The 16,703-nt window shown below is 44.3% G+C and overlaps 1 protein-coding gene across 10 annotated transcripts in view; it reads right to left on the bottom strand.

Moving 5' to 3' along the window:
* GIT2 (GIT ArfGAP 2) overlaps positions 1 to 16,634 on the bottom strand; it is a 24,640-nt gene extending 8,006 nt beyond the window's left edge. Inside the window, exons 1-17 of one of the 10 annotated variants that reach the window (XM_038152105.1) lie at positions 16,435 to 16,634; positions 11,955 to 12,088; positions 11,330 to 11,442; positions 10,538 to 10,643; positions 10,136 to 10,222; positions 9,862 to 9,992; positions 9,336 to 9,430; positions 8,748 to 8,793; positions 8,310 to 8,315; positions 7,916 to 7,964; positions 7,374 to 7,446; positions 6,957 to 7,054; positions 6,565 to 6,676; positions 5,961 to 6,103; positions 5,091 to 5,240; positions 3,404 to 3,652; positions 1,947 to 2,036 (exon numbers count right to left, since the gene is read on the bottom strand). In XM_038152105.1, coding sequence (XP_038008033.1) covers positions 1,947 to 2,036; positions 3,404 to 3,652; positions 5,091 to 5,240; positions 5,961 to 6,103; positions 6,565 to 6,676; positions 6,957 to 7,054; positions 7,374 to 7,446; positions 7,916 to 7,964; positions 8,310 to 8,315; positions 8,748 to 8,793; positions 9,336 to 9,430; positions 9,862 to 9,992; positions 10,136 to 10,222; positions 10,538 to 10,643; positions 11,330 to 11,442; positions 11,955 to 12,088; positions 16,435 to 16,600 — 1,848 coding nt within the window. In that variant the 5' untranslated portion in view covers positions 16,601 to 16,634. Of the gene's footprint in view, positions 1 to 1,946; positions 2,037 to 3,403; positions 3,653 to 5,090; positions 5,241 to 5,960; positions 6,104 to 6,564; positions 6,677 to 6,956; positions 7,055 to 7,373; positions 7,447 to 7,915; positions 7,968 to 8,309; positions 8,316 to 8,747; positions 8,794 to 9,335; positions 9,431 to 9,861; positions 9,993 to 10,135; positions 10,223 to 10,537; positions 10,644 to 11,329; positions 11,443 to 11,954; positions 12,089 to 16,434 lie in introns of all 10 variants that reach the window. The other 9 variants (XM_038152106.1, XM_038152110.1, XM_038152109.1 and 6 more) reach the window with 9 other exon arrangements.
* Between the last annotated feature and the right edge of the window lie 69 nt (positions 16,635 to 16,703).

Here is a 16,703-nt window from a genome sequence, read left to right as displayed (position 1 = left end):
ACCACTGGAGAGGGAGAGAACCCCAGAGAAAAAGAGGCCAGACCAAGAGAGCAGAGCAGAGGCCAGAGACCACGGCGGGGAGGCTGAATGCAGAGTGGAGAGGCCACTGCAAAATGGGAGCCCACAACAAGGGCTGAAGACTTGTGGCAATGGGAAAGCCAAAATAAAGGCAGGAGACAGAGATGGGGGAGCCCAAACTACAGGTGGAAGACTGAGGGACTGATGAGACCTCGAGCTCATCACAATTTGGGGCCAGAGGGGTTAAAGCCCATTGCAAAGTGAAGCCCAAAACAAGGTGGAAGGACAAAGTGTGAGGAACTGAGGCCCAATGAATGCTTAACACTGGTGCAGAGGTGGAAGACCAAAGTGAGAGTTGTGTCCCAGAGCACTGGATGCAACAAGGGCAGGAGGCCAACCATGAGAGCAGAGAGTCACAGAAGAAGAGTGTCAAAAAAAGGAGAGGGGCCAACTCCAAAGTGGAAGCTGAGATGAGAGCAGGAGGAATGCAGGGAAGCAGAGGCTGGATTGAGTCTGTAGGCCCACTGCAAAGTGGGAGGCTGATCCCAGAGCAAAGGCTGAATGAAGAAAGGGATACCAGAATGAGCTTGGAGGGCAAATCCTCAGCCAGGCCCTGGGATCACCACACATTTGCTTCCTCAAGTCTTCTAAAAACTGCAAAACTTCACTCAGTGCCCAGCACGGTCTGTCTGGTGTCAAATACACCACGCTGGTGTCACTCTGATCACAGAGCAGCAGCTCAGAGTCCTTCACAGCCCCAATAACCAGCCCTGGGGCTCTTACAGAAACTCTGAAGTCACCATGAGGGAGTCTCCAGGGTTAACTGTAAAGGACTCCTTCAATCTGCTTACCAAATACTATTTCTGCCTCAAGGACAGACCAAAAGTGTGACCAGGAACTGGTTTTCACTGGCTGAGATTTAGTACATTTGTTAAGCACTCATCTGATGTTAAACCTATCAATTCTTAAGTGAAGCACCTGGAGTTAGGAACCCCTTTTCAATTTTAAAGTTACTCTGCACAGAAGGAAAAAACAGCATTTTTTTGAACACTCCTCTCTCAGGACAGCTGGTAAAGATCAGCTGTAAAAGTGAAATGTATTTTGAAGATAAGAAACTATTTTATGTAGAGTCTGACCTTTTCCCCACTCCCAGGTGTACAGAGACAACAACCCTAATAGTGGCAAAGCTGGTCAGAAATACAAACAACAGTGATGGATTACAAGAAGAGGCCACTATGGAATCAGTAATATAATCAGTGGAGAATAAAAACAACCACCCAATCCCTGTGCACGTTTCCAGTACCAGATTTCCATTTGGCCAAGCAGGATATTCCCTTGAAAGTTTTTTATTTTATTTTATCCCTACTTGCAAATCTAATATTTTCTGAACTAATACGTCCAAATACAGTACAGTCAAAATAAAATGGGGACAGAAGGAATTTAAAAGCAGGATCTGTGTCCTGGAAGGGAGAGAGACCAGAATAAACATTTAAACCCCCAAATTTGTTATCTGTAAGGCAAACAGTCAATCAGGACCACCTGGAGAGGTGCAAGCCACCAGCCCCCAAGGAAAGCAGCTCTGAAGCTGGGCCTCATGCAGTGCTTTTAGTCAGCAGGAGAGTTGTACATTGGCTTAGAAATATCAGTGAGAGCCTGGAAAATCAGTGTCCAAACAGCAGCCAGCTTGTCTTGGGGCTGTTGTGCAGCTGGAAGAGTGACCTGGAGAACTGTGCGTGGGGTTAAAGGCTGGAGATGTGAAGTTAGAGAGAGGCAAGAGCCCAGAGCTGGTGGCAGCAGGAATGGAAGGAAGGAAGTTCTGCTCCATGCAGGCTGGAAGGCCAGGCAGTGAGAGGGGGAAGAGAGAGGATGTGGTTCTGGGGAGATTGGCACCTCCTCCAGGGAAAAGACCGATTGGGAAGGTACTTAACCCTTCGTGTGCTCTCATCCCTCGACCAGGAAAGCGTGGAGGGGAAGGAAGGTAGAGATGAAGAGGAGGTCACAAACGCACTCCTCCCGATCTAAAAATGGGAGAGAAAAACCAAAACCAAAACACAAACAAACTCTTAACTGAAATCAAAGGAACATTCTGCAAACCATGGAGATGACATAAAGAAAGAACGACGTTGAGAATCTGGCTTAGGCTGAGAGGACTTCATTCTTTCAAAATACAATTGAATTCATGCTCACTCTATACTGAGATTCCAGAGGTGCCAAATTCCATGGAGAACAAATAAAATTCACCACATGCCGAATTAACTAATTCCACAAAACAAATCAATGCTTCAGAACTGCTACTGCTATCCAAATTTCCACCCAAATACCAAAGGACCTCTACAAAGCACTGTCACATTTTGCACACACTGTCACACACAAATGACTTCTGACATTCCTTGCTGCCAGAACTGCCATCATATCAACATGACAATATCATTTAAAATTCTCTAGATTTCATAGCTGAAATTAATTTAATTGAAGGTGAGGATTGACTCCCTTGGTGAATTCAACTGAGTTGTGTGGAATGTGCATGGAATATTTGCCCTCCCTCATGCCAAAAGTAACTTCAAAATACATTTTAAAGGTCTTAATGATTTGACTGGAAGGACGTAAAAGACATTGCTACTAAGAGGGAAAGCTATTGTCAAAAATCCACACATTTTCAACATGTGTCTAAAACAGTGTCCTGTGTTCCAGCCCACAGGGCAATCTAAGAAGGTGAAACAAAAAATTAACTGTGCTAATTAATTAAATGCACTTGTTAATTAAATGCACTAGTGTGTGTTGGGTCACTTCTGTAAAGTGTGAACACTTCAGTGCAAAATCCCTCTGGCCAACAGAGAACTCCCTCTCCACACCACACAGAAAAATACTAAACCAGAGGAATCTGCTTGACTGGCAGATCTAAACCATCTCCAGCCTCCAGTTACAAATTCAGAATAAGAAATTGGTAGTCTGGGGAAAATTTTTCAATTTTATTTTATTTTTGTAAGGTGGTTATGAAATTCCACAAATTGATACCTGCATGTTTATCTCCAGAAATACATGAACTTTACCTACCTTCTTGGAATACTATTTCCCCCTCCCTTCCTGGTTTTCAGACAATCACATATTGATATTTTTTACATATATATAGTGTGGTTAAAAAAGCAGCTGAGCAGAAGCCAAAAGCTCCAGTTTCCATATTTCAGAACTGCTACAGCTTCTGCTTTTCAAACCATCAGGCTCCTGCAGACATGTTAATACAGCAAACATGAACAACTCTCACAGTTTTATCCCCCCCTGGTTTTTATTCCCCTCCGAGGCAGAAGCTGAGTGAACGAGCGGCGTCGGAAGAGACAGCAAAGCTGAACACGAGAGGCAGTGCAGAAGCAGCAGCAGTTTTACTCACGTGTGGAGGGAAGGGCTGCAGCCTGGTGATGTTTTCCTCTGGGTAGGTGACCTCCCCCATGGGCAGGTAGGGCTTCTGCCCCGAGCCAGTCTCGTACATGGACATGGGCCTGCTGCCCCGGGCCGACGGGCGCCGCTTTAGGGAGGAATTGCTGCTGGGGTCTGGGTACTCAGAACCACTTTGCACCTGATAGATATTGGTTGTGGCCTGTCTTCTGAGGTTGGTATTTTCACTCTGTAGAGTTTGGAGCTGAAAGAAATGTTTAGCAGTGGGATTTGGTTTCCCAAGAGCAAGTGCCCAAAGCAAAGTGACCACGCGACACTCGCTTGTCAGCCGTAGCAGAAAATCCAGGTCCTGCTGCCTGGGGGGTTCATTTCTTTTTCAAAATCTACTTGACTTGCTTGGTACAAGCATAGAAACACCATTGTTCCAGATCTGGAAATATTTAGGTGCTGATTTCCAGCAGCTGCTGGGATGTAAACTCAAGTTAGATGTTAAAATTGGCTGCTGTAGTTCACGAACACACGGCCCATTCCCTCCAGCCTGCTCTACTGGCACAGGAATCCTGGGATAGAAGGAGGCTGTGGGGGAAGGACTGCCAACACAACAGTTTTCCAAGCAAAGGCATCCATTGCAGCAGCCAATACAAGGACTTAGAAGACTTTAACATAAGGCCAGTGAAATCTGACAATGCCAGAACTGCAGCACAGACACCAGAGGCAGCACAAAGGAACTTGAGCTTGCTCTGCAAAGCAAGGAGAGTTCAGCTTATGAAAATTAGGCATTGCTACCTAAAAAGCCAACAAGAAAACATTTTAAAGCTTTTTATTATTATGTATTTATTTGATAGTGAAAATGTACCAATTGTGATTGTTTTGTGGACTTGGAGTAAGTTTGCTATATTAACACATCGGAAAGAAAAGATGAAGTAAAGAAAAACTGCAGGACAGCAAGAATTTCCCTTCTGCTACATCATGAAAATATCCTAAAGCCTCATCAATTCATAGGCCCCAAAGGTGGTTTTTTTTTTACCCTAAATGATTATATCTGTCTAACGAAACCCAATGTAAGTGAAAAATTAATTCAATTGAAGCAAGAGAAATGCTGAAATCAGTACAAGCTGTTGAAAGACTAAATAAACACCCTGAGATCTCCCAGTGTTCACCATTCCAACAGAATAGAAGAGAATTGGTACTTAACAGACAGGGATATTCCAATTAATCTGAGGGTAAGCAGCCAGCCCTTTCCAGCCAGCCAGCCAGGATAGTGAACTCAGATATAAATTGTCCTTTACCCCACAAAAACATAGGTAAGTGCACACACACAAGGTGTGCTGGCCCTTGATTCCTCATTGTTTAAAGCTGCTTAGATTGAAGCAAGACAGTAAAAACACCCAAGACTTGCAACAACTGTCCTGTCACTTGGAAAACTGATGCTAAAGTTTTGACATAAGTCAAATCATCCTTGTGATTTGCAGGCTGGATCACCACCAGCACCACAAAAAACAAGATTTAAAGCAAGCGTTGCACATAAATATTTACAGTCTCATGTCTGATCCCAAAGCAGCTCCCCTTCAAAATGAGTTTTCTCACTATCCTAATACTGGATTATTTCATCCTCAGTTCCAGCAGTTTTATCCTGACAATTTCAGATACCCCAAGAGCTGGAGGGAGGGTTCTTCTGTTACCTTTTTCTGCATAATCCTCAGCTCATCACTCAGGTTGATGTTCACTTTCATTAACTGCTGAATCTTCACCTCAGAAGCCACCAAGGCATTCTTAACCTGCATATATTCCTGGGCTGTCACTGGTCCATCTGACAAGTCTGAATCCAAGCTCTAGGAAAAAGGAAGAGAAAAATACTTACACCATGAAGAAGAAAATAAGCTCATGAGATTTCAAACAGCTTTTCATGTACTTACTTTAAAGGCATCACAGTTCAAATTAAGTTGAAATTAATAAGAGTCATTAACCAGAATCATTTGAAGTCCTCTAGAAAAGCAACCTGATGTCAATCAGCTCTCCAAAAACATTTGCATCAGCATTTCAGTGATAAAATACTGTTTTATAAGGGTTTTTAAAAATATGCAACAAAGAACTGCAAAGCTATGAAAGACAGACTGCTAAACACCCAGTGTGCATTCCCAGGGAAGATTGAAGAAGAGCCACCAGGTTTTACTGCCCCTTGCTGCCATTCTGCATTATCCCAGGAATGCTTTGACTCACTTGGACGCCGTTGGTCTGCTGTGAGTATTTCTCCAGTAAGAAGCAGTAAATGTTTTTGAAATACCATGGAACCACTGATTTAGAGATTTTTGGCAGATCCAATTATTTCATCTGTGCAATTAAATCTGTATCTTGTCTCCAGCCATACACATTACTTTTCTAGAGAGGCTTTTTTTTTTTTTTCAATAAAAAATCCTTAAGCAACAACATTTAAGAAAGTTCACAGACTGAGGCATGATTGCAAAATTAATTAAAATATTAATTTTCTGATCATTTATGCAAATTACCTTCATGAATAACACTTGGGGGGTGTATCACTATTTCAAGCCTACCTTCTGCCTGTTTGATTTAGCTGCATTTGTTTCCAGATCTGTATCTTCATCTGAAGCAACACTGTCATAATCAGGCTGGTCATTGTCCTGACTTTCACTGCTGTGCTGATTGCTGATTGATTTCAGTATCAGCTCCACATTTTCTGTAGATCAACACATGAAACACATACTAGTAAGGCTGGAGAAGAAATATAAGTTCATAATTTGGAAAAAATTTAATTTAGATCCACCTAGAAGGAATGAATGATTACTGTCCAAAACTTTAAAGTATTTATGGTTTTGTCTTTTTATTTCTTCCAAGTGTTTAGGCAAGTTAAAAAAAAAAGTAGTGAGAATCCTTTAGCAGCTTAATAAAATTCATATAAATTAAAAAAAATCCCAACAGACTACATTGGACAAATGGATGTCAGCATCCAAATGAAAAACATAGGGAAATATTAAGAGTTAGAAAATATTTTTTTGGTATTTTGTCTCCAGAGGGAAAAATACATATTAAAACAATATATAGATCTCTCTCATAATTCAGCTCTGCTGAGGGGCTCTGGGAGTGACTGAACTACTGAAGAAGTGCCTGCAAAGGAGCTGACAAGAAAAGCTCACTCACCTTTGGAACCAGTGAGAGAATTCCCCTGTTGTCTTCGTTTGGCATCACTTAAAATGTCTATAACCAGTGTAGCAAACTCGTGGGCATTAAATCGAGCCAGTTTCTGCCTTCCCTAAATACAGGATAAAGCAGAGGAAAGAAAAGCACATCCTGTATCAGAAGAGCAGCAGAGTCCCCAGCAAAAACTAAAACTACACACTTGGGGTTGACTGTTCAACTACATTTATTGCAAAAAGTGTGATTTAAAGGGGAAATGTGAAATTATTTGAACCTCTTTCCAAGTAGATGCAACTCTTCTACAATAATGAAATGCAGTAAAGCAATATTAGAACTTAGGCCTACTTGATTACCTGGGCTGTTACATTATTTTTTACAGTATTAAGATTGCATACCTGATTCCTGGTTGAGGAATATTCAGGATTTACAGGAAGAAAAGGGACCACAGTGGTCTCTGTCACGAGTGTGCTGTGGTTCTGAGTAGCAAGCCAAACTGCTCCAGAGGAAAAAAAAAAAAACAAAACAAGAGGGAATAACCTTCCTGTACTGCTTGACAGTATTTCTTTGTCAAATAAAAGACTGCAATTTCAAACACAAACACAATCGATTCAGAGGAAAGCTCTTCCCCAGAGGGTTCTCTACTCTGTAAAAAACATGAGATTTTTTTCAATTAACATCCCCTTCAGGCAATGCAAGACAAAGAAACTCCCCTCAGCAGAAGCACCTGAACAGAACGTGTGCTTGGATTGGAATCTCATGTGAAAAGTGACAATCCAGACTTGTTTTATTTCATTCCAGAAAGTCTCACTCACCTGCATCTGTTTCCCTTCTGTCAACTTCATCATACACATCCATGGCAAGTTCTTCAAATAAGTGGTTGCTTAGCTAAGGGTAGAGGAGAATGATTACAGTTTGAAAAGAAACGAAACCCAGCAAGATCTCTGATAACAGAAAATAACAGAGAAAAATGTAACAGCACAACTCTGCTCTCTTCTCCAGCCTCTGCAATCCACAGAAAAGCTCCTTTCTCAGCCTGCACAGGCAGCAGACATGCATGACCACCCCATTTCTAGGTACAGAAACAACCAGCCTGTTCTACACTCCTCCTTTCCTGGTCAATGGATTTTTTTTTTTCCCCCTCTCCCATCTGATAACAAAAAGACCTTTTGTGTTTGGGGTGAGGCAGAGGCACTGTGGGAATGAGGACTGGAGATGTGAACTCCAGTGAACAGTGGAGGCTCACAGAATATTTGTGTGTTTCAAGCTACTCCTACAGCAGATGGGTCAAGAGATACTTGAGCTAGGGAGCCCGAGATGAGATGTTTGCCACATCTAGAAAAGCAGTTTTACTTACAGACTGAAGCTTCTTCTTGGCTGCTTTTGCCAGTTCTGATACATCCAGACTGCTATGAAAACAAGAAGTGATCATTACATCTACAGCATTTCATGGCTTCTGCACATCCAAATTCTACATTTTGGTAACTCAGTGATTAAAATGTCACTTTTACCTTAAACCCCCTAATATTTCAGTATTTTTAGCATTGTTTTTAACACACTGATGTATTAATACTGCTACTATAACATCACAATTAGCATATTATTAAGCTTTCTTTTTAAATTTAAAACAAAATAATACAAAAATTATTTGGAATATGAATACCCACAGGTTTTTACCCACACAACTTTTAAGTTACTGAAGTTTTCCACAGAAGTTTTGCAAGCAGGAGGTTGGACAGTGGTTTACTTACAGACGTCTTATTTCCAATTGCACAGCAATAAAAGAGGAACAGGAACTTAAAATTAGTACTTGATACTTCTTATACAAATCTGATTTCACTGATCACAACCAAAAGTCAAAAGCATTACAAAACTCAAGAAAAGACTCAATTGGTCCTTAAATTATTTCCACAATCTGTTTCTTAGGAATTCCCCACATGTGTTCCCTTCCCAGAAATGTCTCACCTTCTCCCTGCATTTTAATAAATACAATCAGCTCCTAAAATTTTCTGATTTTGTTGATGTCTCAATATTCTTAAATGAAAAAAGGTTTCAAGACTGATAAAGGCACACATAAAAAATTCAGAATAGCAACAAGCTTAAAAGGTGTTTCAGAAAGGAGAGAAAACTTAATTATTAAGGTTTTTTACTCTGATGTTTCCAGACATGTGATGGAATCAGCAACTTACCTGTCTGCCATCTGAGGTATAACAAAGTGCTGCCCGTTTTTGTGCTCTAGAGTTGAAAACAAATTGCACTTTACTAGGTTGGTACTGGCCTACAGTTATCAATAATAAGCATCAGGCAACACTAAATAATTTATCTTGCATGTAATTACTCAAATAAGGCTTATTAGTTGTGTTGAAATTCCATTAAAAAAAGAAAATTAAGTTCTTACACAGGTACCTTTATGGTTAAAAATCTCTAAGTGTCCTTGTGTTCAAAAGGCACCCACTTAACAGAACACTCCCCTGCTGTTACACTTTAATTAGAAGAAACTGCTTGGAAGAATTTCTACAGTATGTAAAGAACATGTATTTGTGGAAAACCAGGAAGGAATTTTGTTTTTAATTTCTGTCTGTTTAAAACCCTGCAGTTTTATCCCAACTTCAAATGCATCATCCCTAATCATGCATCTTTACTTTCTTTGGTTATGTGTATTTTATTTGACTATTTGGAAGGGTTACCAAAAGTGCAGTGCACAAATATGACACAGCACAGCCTGAATGTCCTGTAAGTGACAGTGACAGGTCTGAGGGTGCAGGTGTGGTGCTCACCTGGTTTCCTGCCACAGAGGTAGAAAGCCAACCTGTCTGTGAGCTCGTACTGGATCTCCACCAGCCTCTCTGCCAGCTCGTGGTGCCCCCCTTGCCTGCTCACACACAGGGACAGGGACAGTCAGTGACACTCAGAAATGCTCAAATACATTTAGCACAAGCCAACACTGCCCATCACAGACTCAGCCCAGTTCCACCCCGTGTGCAGCATCTCTGCAGTCTGGGACATTCCTGCAGCAATTCCCGAGCTAACCCTCACTCCTGGAGCCTGAACTTGCAGAAACTCTCCTCTAATTAATTTCCTGTGAGCTGCTAGATTGGCACAGCCTGTGTCATTGGCATCATAGCTGATGTCTCAGGCACACAGAACACAGGCTGTGATCTGATGAAAATACTTACTCCTCATTTTTATTCGTTCATTCTGTCTGGGAAAAGTATTATTAGCATTTAGCAGACAAATTATTTCAGGCCAGAAACATATCTCAGCAGGTCCATCGTGTGATTTATGGGCATCAGAGGCTCCTACCTTGCATAATCAACTGGAGTTTTCCCATTGGAATCTTGTGTGCCAGGATCAGCACCATAAACTGCCAACAGCTCTGCTTGCAAAGTCTGTCCTGCCTTAGCAGCAACGTGCAGCGGGGTGTTTCCTTTCTCCTGCAAGAGATTAAGGAAAAATATCTACTTAATCAACAGGTCTGAGTAGAAGATTGAAATATAACATCAATCAGCTGAAATGAGTGTAAATAATATGAACTGGAATTGATTGTGTAGCATCAAAATAATGAAAAAGTTCCTACAGGATGGAAGAAGTTGGCTTGAGCTCCTAAGGAGAGCAGTCGCAAACAGGTCTCCAGATTCCCTGTCCTCACACTGGAATGGAGTTGCTGAAAAAGAAGCAGAATTGTATTTAACACAGCAGCAACAACAGTGATTCAGCAGTTGTTTTTCAACCATGCTTTGAGAAACAAGAGTATGCAGAGCTCTCGCTACAGCTCTTTTGTGTAAAGGGTTTTCTCCAAGTTCCCCTCAATTAATGCCTCTCAATCATCACCTCCAGTGACACCCACAAAAAAGGGGCTTCAAGTTGAAGTCAAGCTTTATTTATTTATGTGATCGTGCAGAAAACCAGAAACAGTTAAGCCAAAAGCAAGCAAGGGAAGTCAGTGGGATCTGCCTGTGCTGTCCCAGGAGGCACTGACCTTGCTGAGATCCTTGGCAGTGACACTGTCGTCCTCCCGGCATGGCAGGCGATGCACAAACGCTAACATTTGATATTTAGCTCTGATGAACTCTGCTTTGTTGGGACTGCAAAGAGAAATCCAGGCAACAAGAAGGGAAAGGAAAGAAATATCATTGCTTTCATAAGTAATACAGACACTCCAGAAAAAGAAAAATTTCACAAGTGAAGACTGAATCAGAGATTTGCGTGTTGCTGATGGCAAAGTTAGGCATGGAAAAATATTTTCATTAAAAAACAACCCAGTGCAGATTGCCTGACTATACAGAGAAAAAGTCTGTTACAACCATCAAATATCTGCAGACTGTAGCATGTGGTGTCTGTTTCTTAAAAGAAATACAGACTTTAAAATCATGTCAACCTAAGATCTATACTTACTCTGCACAGTATTTATTTACATTTTAAAACCAAGCACCATAGTCAGGGACAAAAATCTCTGAACTTTTATTTAATTCCTCAACCAAACTCCATTTTGTTGAAAGCATTCAGTTAACTGAAGCATCTGACAAAGAAAAGTCCTTTGACTAAAGTGCAAGCAGAGCTCCTGACTGTTCAACAGGAATCAATAATTCAGAGAATTCAAGCACCGCACTCCTATTTCTGCAATAAATTTTAAACAAATTAATACCTGGAAATGAAAGAAAAGAGTAACTACCAAACACACAGAGGTTCCTATGGATTCCTCGTTGCCCTGTCACCAGTGAATAAAATAATCCCACTTCTCTAAGAGAACAATTCTGCATTTGCCACTTACTGCACTTTATCCTGGGGGCTGGCCTTGCGCCGCCCGCTCATCACGGAGGCAGGGTCCAGCAGGGAGTGCTCCCAGATGGAATTAGCACCATTGTTGTACAGAGTTTCCACCATCTGAAAGCCAGAACACACAGATATTTTGCTGCTGGCTGCATTAATCAACAATCTGGAATTTTATTTTCAAGCAGGTATCAAGACGACAGATTCCCACTCTGTGTGCCAGCGTCTGTAACCTGCTGGGGTATCATAACTGGGCACGTGCTTAGGGTGTTGTGAGGTGGAATTTAGTGAGAACCCCCTTAAAATTCTCTGCTCTTCCCAACAGCTCCTCCAGTGAAAAGAACATTCAGGTTGAAGCAGATGTATAGTGGAATTTCTTTCACAGATGTACTGTGAAAGAAAAGTTGGAGTGACCTTCCAAAGTAAAGGTACCAAATTCAAAATGCAAAGATAATTCTGACTCTAGTGGTCCACCACAACAAAACAAGAGAAACAAAGTGAGAGTAACTTAGAAAAACAAAGCTTAAAAGGACTAGCCCTCAAAAAAAAAAAAAAAAAGTTCAGTGAATTAAATGATATTAAAAATCACTGTATCTGGTTTTAATGGAGGAAAACAGTTCCTGTACCTGCAGCAGTGTTGGAGGCCAGGGGGTGTGTTTGAGATGCCTCACTTGGGAGATGTGACGGCCCAGGCTCCTGTGCACACTGCAGCACTCATCACAGATCAGGATCCCCCTGTTTATGGATGCCCAGCAAGGATCTGCAAAAGAAGCCGTCCATTATAGCACAGGAAGCAACACGACCTTGGATTGCAAAAGCAGAGTCTAACATGAGCAGCTTTGCCTTTTAACCCTCCCTGCTCAGCCACTGTGCGAGCCTGGGAATGGCACAGCCTCGCTGGGGCTCTGGATGCTGGGAAAATGGGGAACACCAGTCCTGGCACTCATGGGGGATGCGGGATTCCAAGGACAGTGAGAAGATCTGCAGTGGAAATTTGGGGAAAAGGCTCACTGCTTGCAGTTCTTCTTGTGAAAATACTTTCCTTTCTAAACATAACAAAACATGGAATTTATCACCACCTTGAAGTGCTTCACTTGTTATTTTGTGGACTCCCACAGAAGTGTTCCTAACAACAGTGCCTACTTGCTCTTTGAAAAAAACTCTGGTTTTTTTGGGGATTTTTTTTTAAACTTGTCAAAAAATACTTTTCAAAACCACAGAATCTACACACAAAGTTGCCACAGCACTCAGCCTTTCCCCTACTACTCAGTTTTCACTTCTATATTATAACAACACCTTTTAAATTTCCACTTTAAATAATAAAAACGCACAAGAGTGTCATAATAAAGAAGGATACATATGTGCCAAGTCAAGGGCTCCATAAAATCCAAAATTCTCAAGCAAAATAACTTCATCTCGCAGCAGATCCAAACTGAATCATCTTATAAGCAGCCCAGAAAGAAAACTGATGGGAAGTGAAGTAGTAAATAATATATATGAGCAACAAACATCAAAAGGCATAAAATCAAGTAGGAATGGTAGATTAGGTTGAAACAATAAATGCCCACAGGAGACCAAACAGGTCCCTTGGCTGCTCAGAGCTCAGTCTCCAGAAGAAATTCCAATTTCTGCCAGTGACACGTGAAACTCAATGTGCCAGAACCCTGCAGGAACAGGCAGCTGAGCAGTCAGACAGAGCTTCAGACCTAGCACCTCCCAGGAGGACAAAAAAGGAAATCGAGATCTCTTTTATTTTGGAAAAACCTTAATTTCAAATGCAGAGATGAGTCTGAGGCCAAATAAGTGAGTACAAGGCTGCCTGGTATCTGATGAGAGAACTTCTGAGTTCTGTCAGAACACATCTGAGCACTGGTGCATCGTAGGGAAAAGCCTCCTCTGACCCACACAACGAATGGACTGAATCCCTGCAAATGAGATGTGATTTCCCAGGTTTCTGAGCAGAGCTGATGATCTGGGGGTGCTGCAGGCAAACCTGCCCGAGCCACGAGGGTCAGCAGCATCTCCTGACCCACCAGAACCAGCCCGGCCCAAAGCCAAATTAAAGCAGGTGAGACAAAAAAAATAATCCATTTGTTAAACAACAAATTACAGCAAGCACATTGAACTCCTTGTTTAATCATTCCATTATTTAACAAGTTGGATTTCCAAGAAGAAAAAGAACAGCAGTGCAGTGAGATGCATTCATGGCAACCTAATCACCCAAACTGAGGCAGCCTTCCAGATTAATGAGCCTGGTCCCTTCTTGTTAGAGACAACCTCATCACACATGGATGGGATCCTTAGGGATCCTTTCCCTTGCCCTTCCCAGGCTGTTTGTGAGCATTGCTCTGCATCATCAACAGTCAGCACTGGGGGTTTTCTTTATTTCCACCTCAACACCCAATGCCCCTGGATATTTCAGGTTTAAATTTAAAGCAGTGAAGTATCTGTCCTGGAATTTGAGTAATTTTTAAGAGAGACCTAATTATGGCCTTGATCAGAATATATTTAAGCCAGTACCAAAATACAGAGAATCCCACAATCACTGAGGTTGGAAAAGACCCCTGAGACCACTGAGTCCAGCCTGTGACTGATCATCCCCTGTCACCAGCCCAGAGCACTGAGTGCCATGTCCAGTCCTTCCTCGGACACCTCCAGGGATGGGGACTCCAAACCTCCCTGGGCAGCCCCTTCCAGTCCCTGACCACCTTTCCATGAGGGAATTCCTCCTGCTGTCCAACCTGACCCTCCCCTGGCACAGTTTGATGCAGTTTCCTCTCCTCCTGTCCCTGTTCCCTGGGAGCAGAGCCTGACTCCTCCCAAGCTGTCCCCTCCTGTCAGGGAGTTGTGCAGAGCCACAAGGTCCCCCCTGAGCCTCTTTTCTCCAGGCTGAGCTCCTTTCCCAGCTCTCTCATCCTCTCCTGCTGCTCCAGCCCCTTCTCAGCTCCGTTCCCTTTCCTGGACACGCTCCAGCCCCTCCATGTCATGGAGCGAGGGGCCCAGAGCTGGACAAAGCAACTGAGGGGCCTCAGTGTCCAGCTCAGGGGTGGTCACAGCCTGGCCCTGCTGCCCACGCTGCTTTTGACACAAGGGACAATCGGGGAGAAGCTGCAGGGCCGGGCTGGCGCTTTCAGGAACCTGCAGGGTGGTTCAAAACAGGAAGCGTGAGACGAAGACAAACCCGGCCGTGGCTTTGAGAAGTCAGCTCCTGCCTCGGGATAGGAAGTGCAGCACAAGAGCTCCTGTAAGATCACCCCCAGTCAAAGAAAACCCTCCACGCTCTGCAGAGACAAAGGGGGCATTGATGAGCTTCCAGAAGAAGCAATAATTAATGCAGGTGCTGGGCACACCCACCCTGGTGCAAAGGCTGCAGCCCCCAGGTCTCCTGACACAGCCCCCCTGCAGCCAGGGACAAACCCTCTGGTTTAGCTAAAGCAAGGGCTTGATTGGTTTTATTCACAAAAAGATTAAATGAAGACTTCTTTATATACGTGGACAAGCCAGCAGATTTCTAGTAAATAAGTAAAGTTAAGATTTCTTTATATACGTGGACAAGCCAGCAGATTTCTAGTAAATAAGTAAAGATTTCTTTATATATGTGGATAAGCCAGCAGATTTCTAGTAAATAAATAAAGTTAAGATTTCTTTACATACGTGGACAAGCCAGTGGATTTCTAGTAAATAAGTAAAAAGCTGGCAGTGCTCTAATGTCACGATAAAAGGCAGGGTTACAGGATTACCAGGCAGTGGTTCTGATACCCCCAGGAGCTTAAGGAACACAATTCACACAGCTTTATCTCAGAGTCACGACACCCCTGAGGTGTGCAAGCATAGATAGGCTACCCTGTGTGACAGGGAAAACAGCCTGCCTGAGAGATGCCAGCTCCATTGACTGTAAAACCAAATTCTACAGGGATACAAGTAGAATCCAGACTGGTTTGGGTTGGAGGGAGCTTAAAGCTCACCCACTTCCACTCCCTACCATGGGCAGGGACACCATCCGTTATCCCAAGCCCTGTCCAAGCTGGCCTTGGACACTTCCAGGAATAGGGCAACCTTCTCTAGGCAACCTGTGCCAGGGCCTCACGACCCTCCCAGGGGAGAATTCCTTCTGTAAAAAGAAGAAAGTAACTTCCTGGAAGTTAATTTGGAATTTTTGCCGTTTTTTAAACATAATTCAGATTTATTAAATTTGTTCTCCCATCTCCCAATTCAAGTGTTATCTACATTACAGTGTTTTAATTCATTTCAGTACGCGCATAATTAATTAATTATATTGGAAGAACCTGCCCAGAACACAAACAGCAAAAACCAGAGAGGCAGAAAGAGCTGATAAAATAAAGCAGGACAGTTTTAAATACAAGAGCAGCACAACTACAGATGGTCAGGAGGTGCAACAGCCTTTCTAAACACAAGATCCGTTTCCATTCGCTCCCAAACTGATCTGCAGTGGGATATGGTTCAGCCCAGAGCAGACACTGCTCCCTGAGCGTCTCCAGACACCCCGGCACAACTTTCCTTGGAAGTCTGGAACACCTACACCCAACCCCGGCCGCGGGTCAACTCCCGGTTTACCTCCCGCTGCCCCGGGGAATTCGGGATGGATGCAGAGCTCCGAGCCCAGCTCCCCCAAGAGCCCCGTCCCTTCCAGGGACACACTGCCAGCCCACGCCCTGCTCCCACCTTGAAGCCCCGTGACGGGAAGGTGCATTTCTGTCACCTTTCCTCCTTGCTAACCTGGGGAGCTCCGCATTTCCTCCGCGCCGCCGGAGATCCCCAGGCTGCTCCCGGAGCTCCGCTGCCCCGGGCTCGGGAGGGGCGGCGGTGCCGGCGGGACCCGGGCGCTGGGACGCGGATTAACCTCCCAGCCCTGCCGGCGTCCCAGGCCAGGCTGGACGCGGCTCGGAGCAGCCCAGGCTGCTGGAAGCTGTCCTGCCCATGGGCTTTATGACCCTTCCCACCCAAACCCTCCCGCTCCATCGCAGGTGCGGCGGCGGCCGCTCCGGGGCGGTGACACCCCCGGGCCAGCGGCGCCCCCGCGGCCCCCGGCCCGAGAGGGGTGGGCGGGAGGAGCCCGCGCGGTGCCGGCGGCGGTGCCGTGCCTACCCTGAGCGCTGCAGTCGGCGCACACCTCGCTGCTCCTCAGGCGCTTCGCCATCGCGGGACCGGCGGCGGCAGCGGGGCCGGTAACGGGCCCCGCCAGCCCCGGGCCGGCCCCGCGCATGCGCGCCGAGCCACCCTGTGCCGCTCCGCATGTCGCCCGTGCCGCCATCTTTACTGCTGGCACCGGCCTGCCTTCAACTCAGCTCTGCTTCAGCGGCGCGGCACCGAGCGCTCCCGCCCGGGGCCGCGCCCGCCCGCCCGCTGCGCCCTCT

This window comes from Motacilla alba, chromosome 15 (assembly GCF_015832195.1).
Source record: "Motacilla alba alba isolate MOTALB_02 chromosome 15, Motacilla_alba_V1.0_pri, whole genome shotgun sequence".
NCBI classification, from domain to species: Eukaryota; Metazoa; Chordata; class Aves; order Passeriformes; family Motacillidae; genus Motacilla; species Motacilla alba.
The sequence above is the reverse complement of the archived record's forward strand: the minus strand, read 5'-3'. Positions and strand labels throughout refer to the sequence as shown.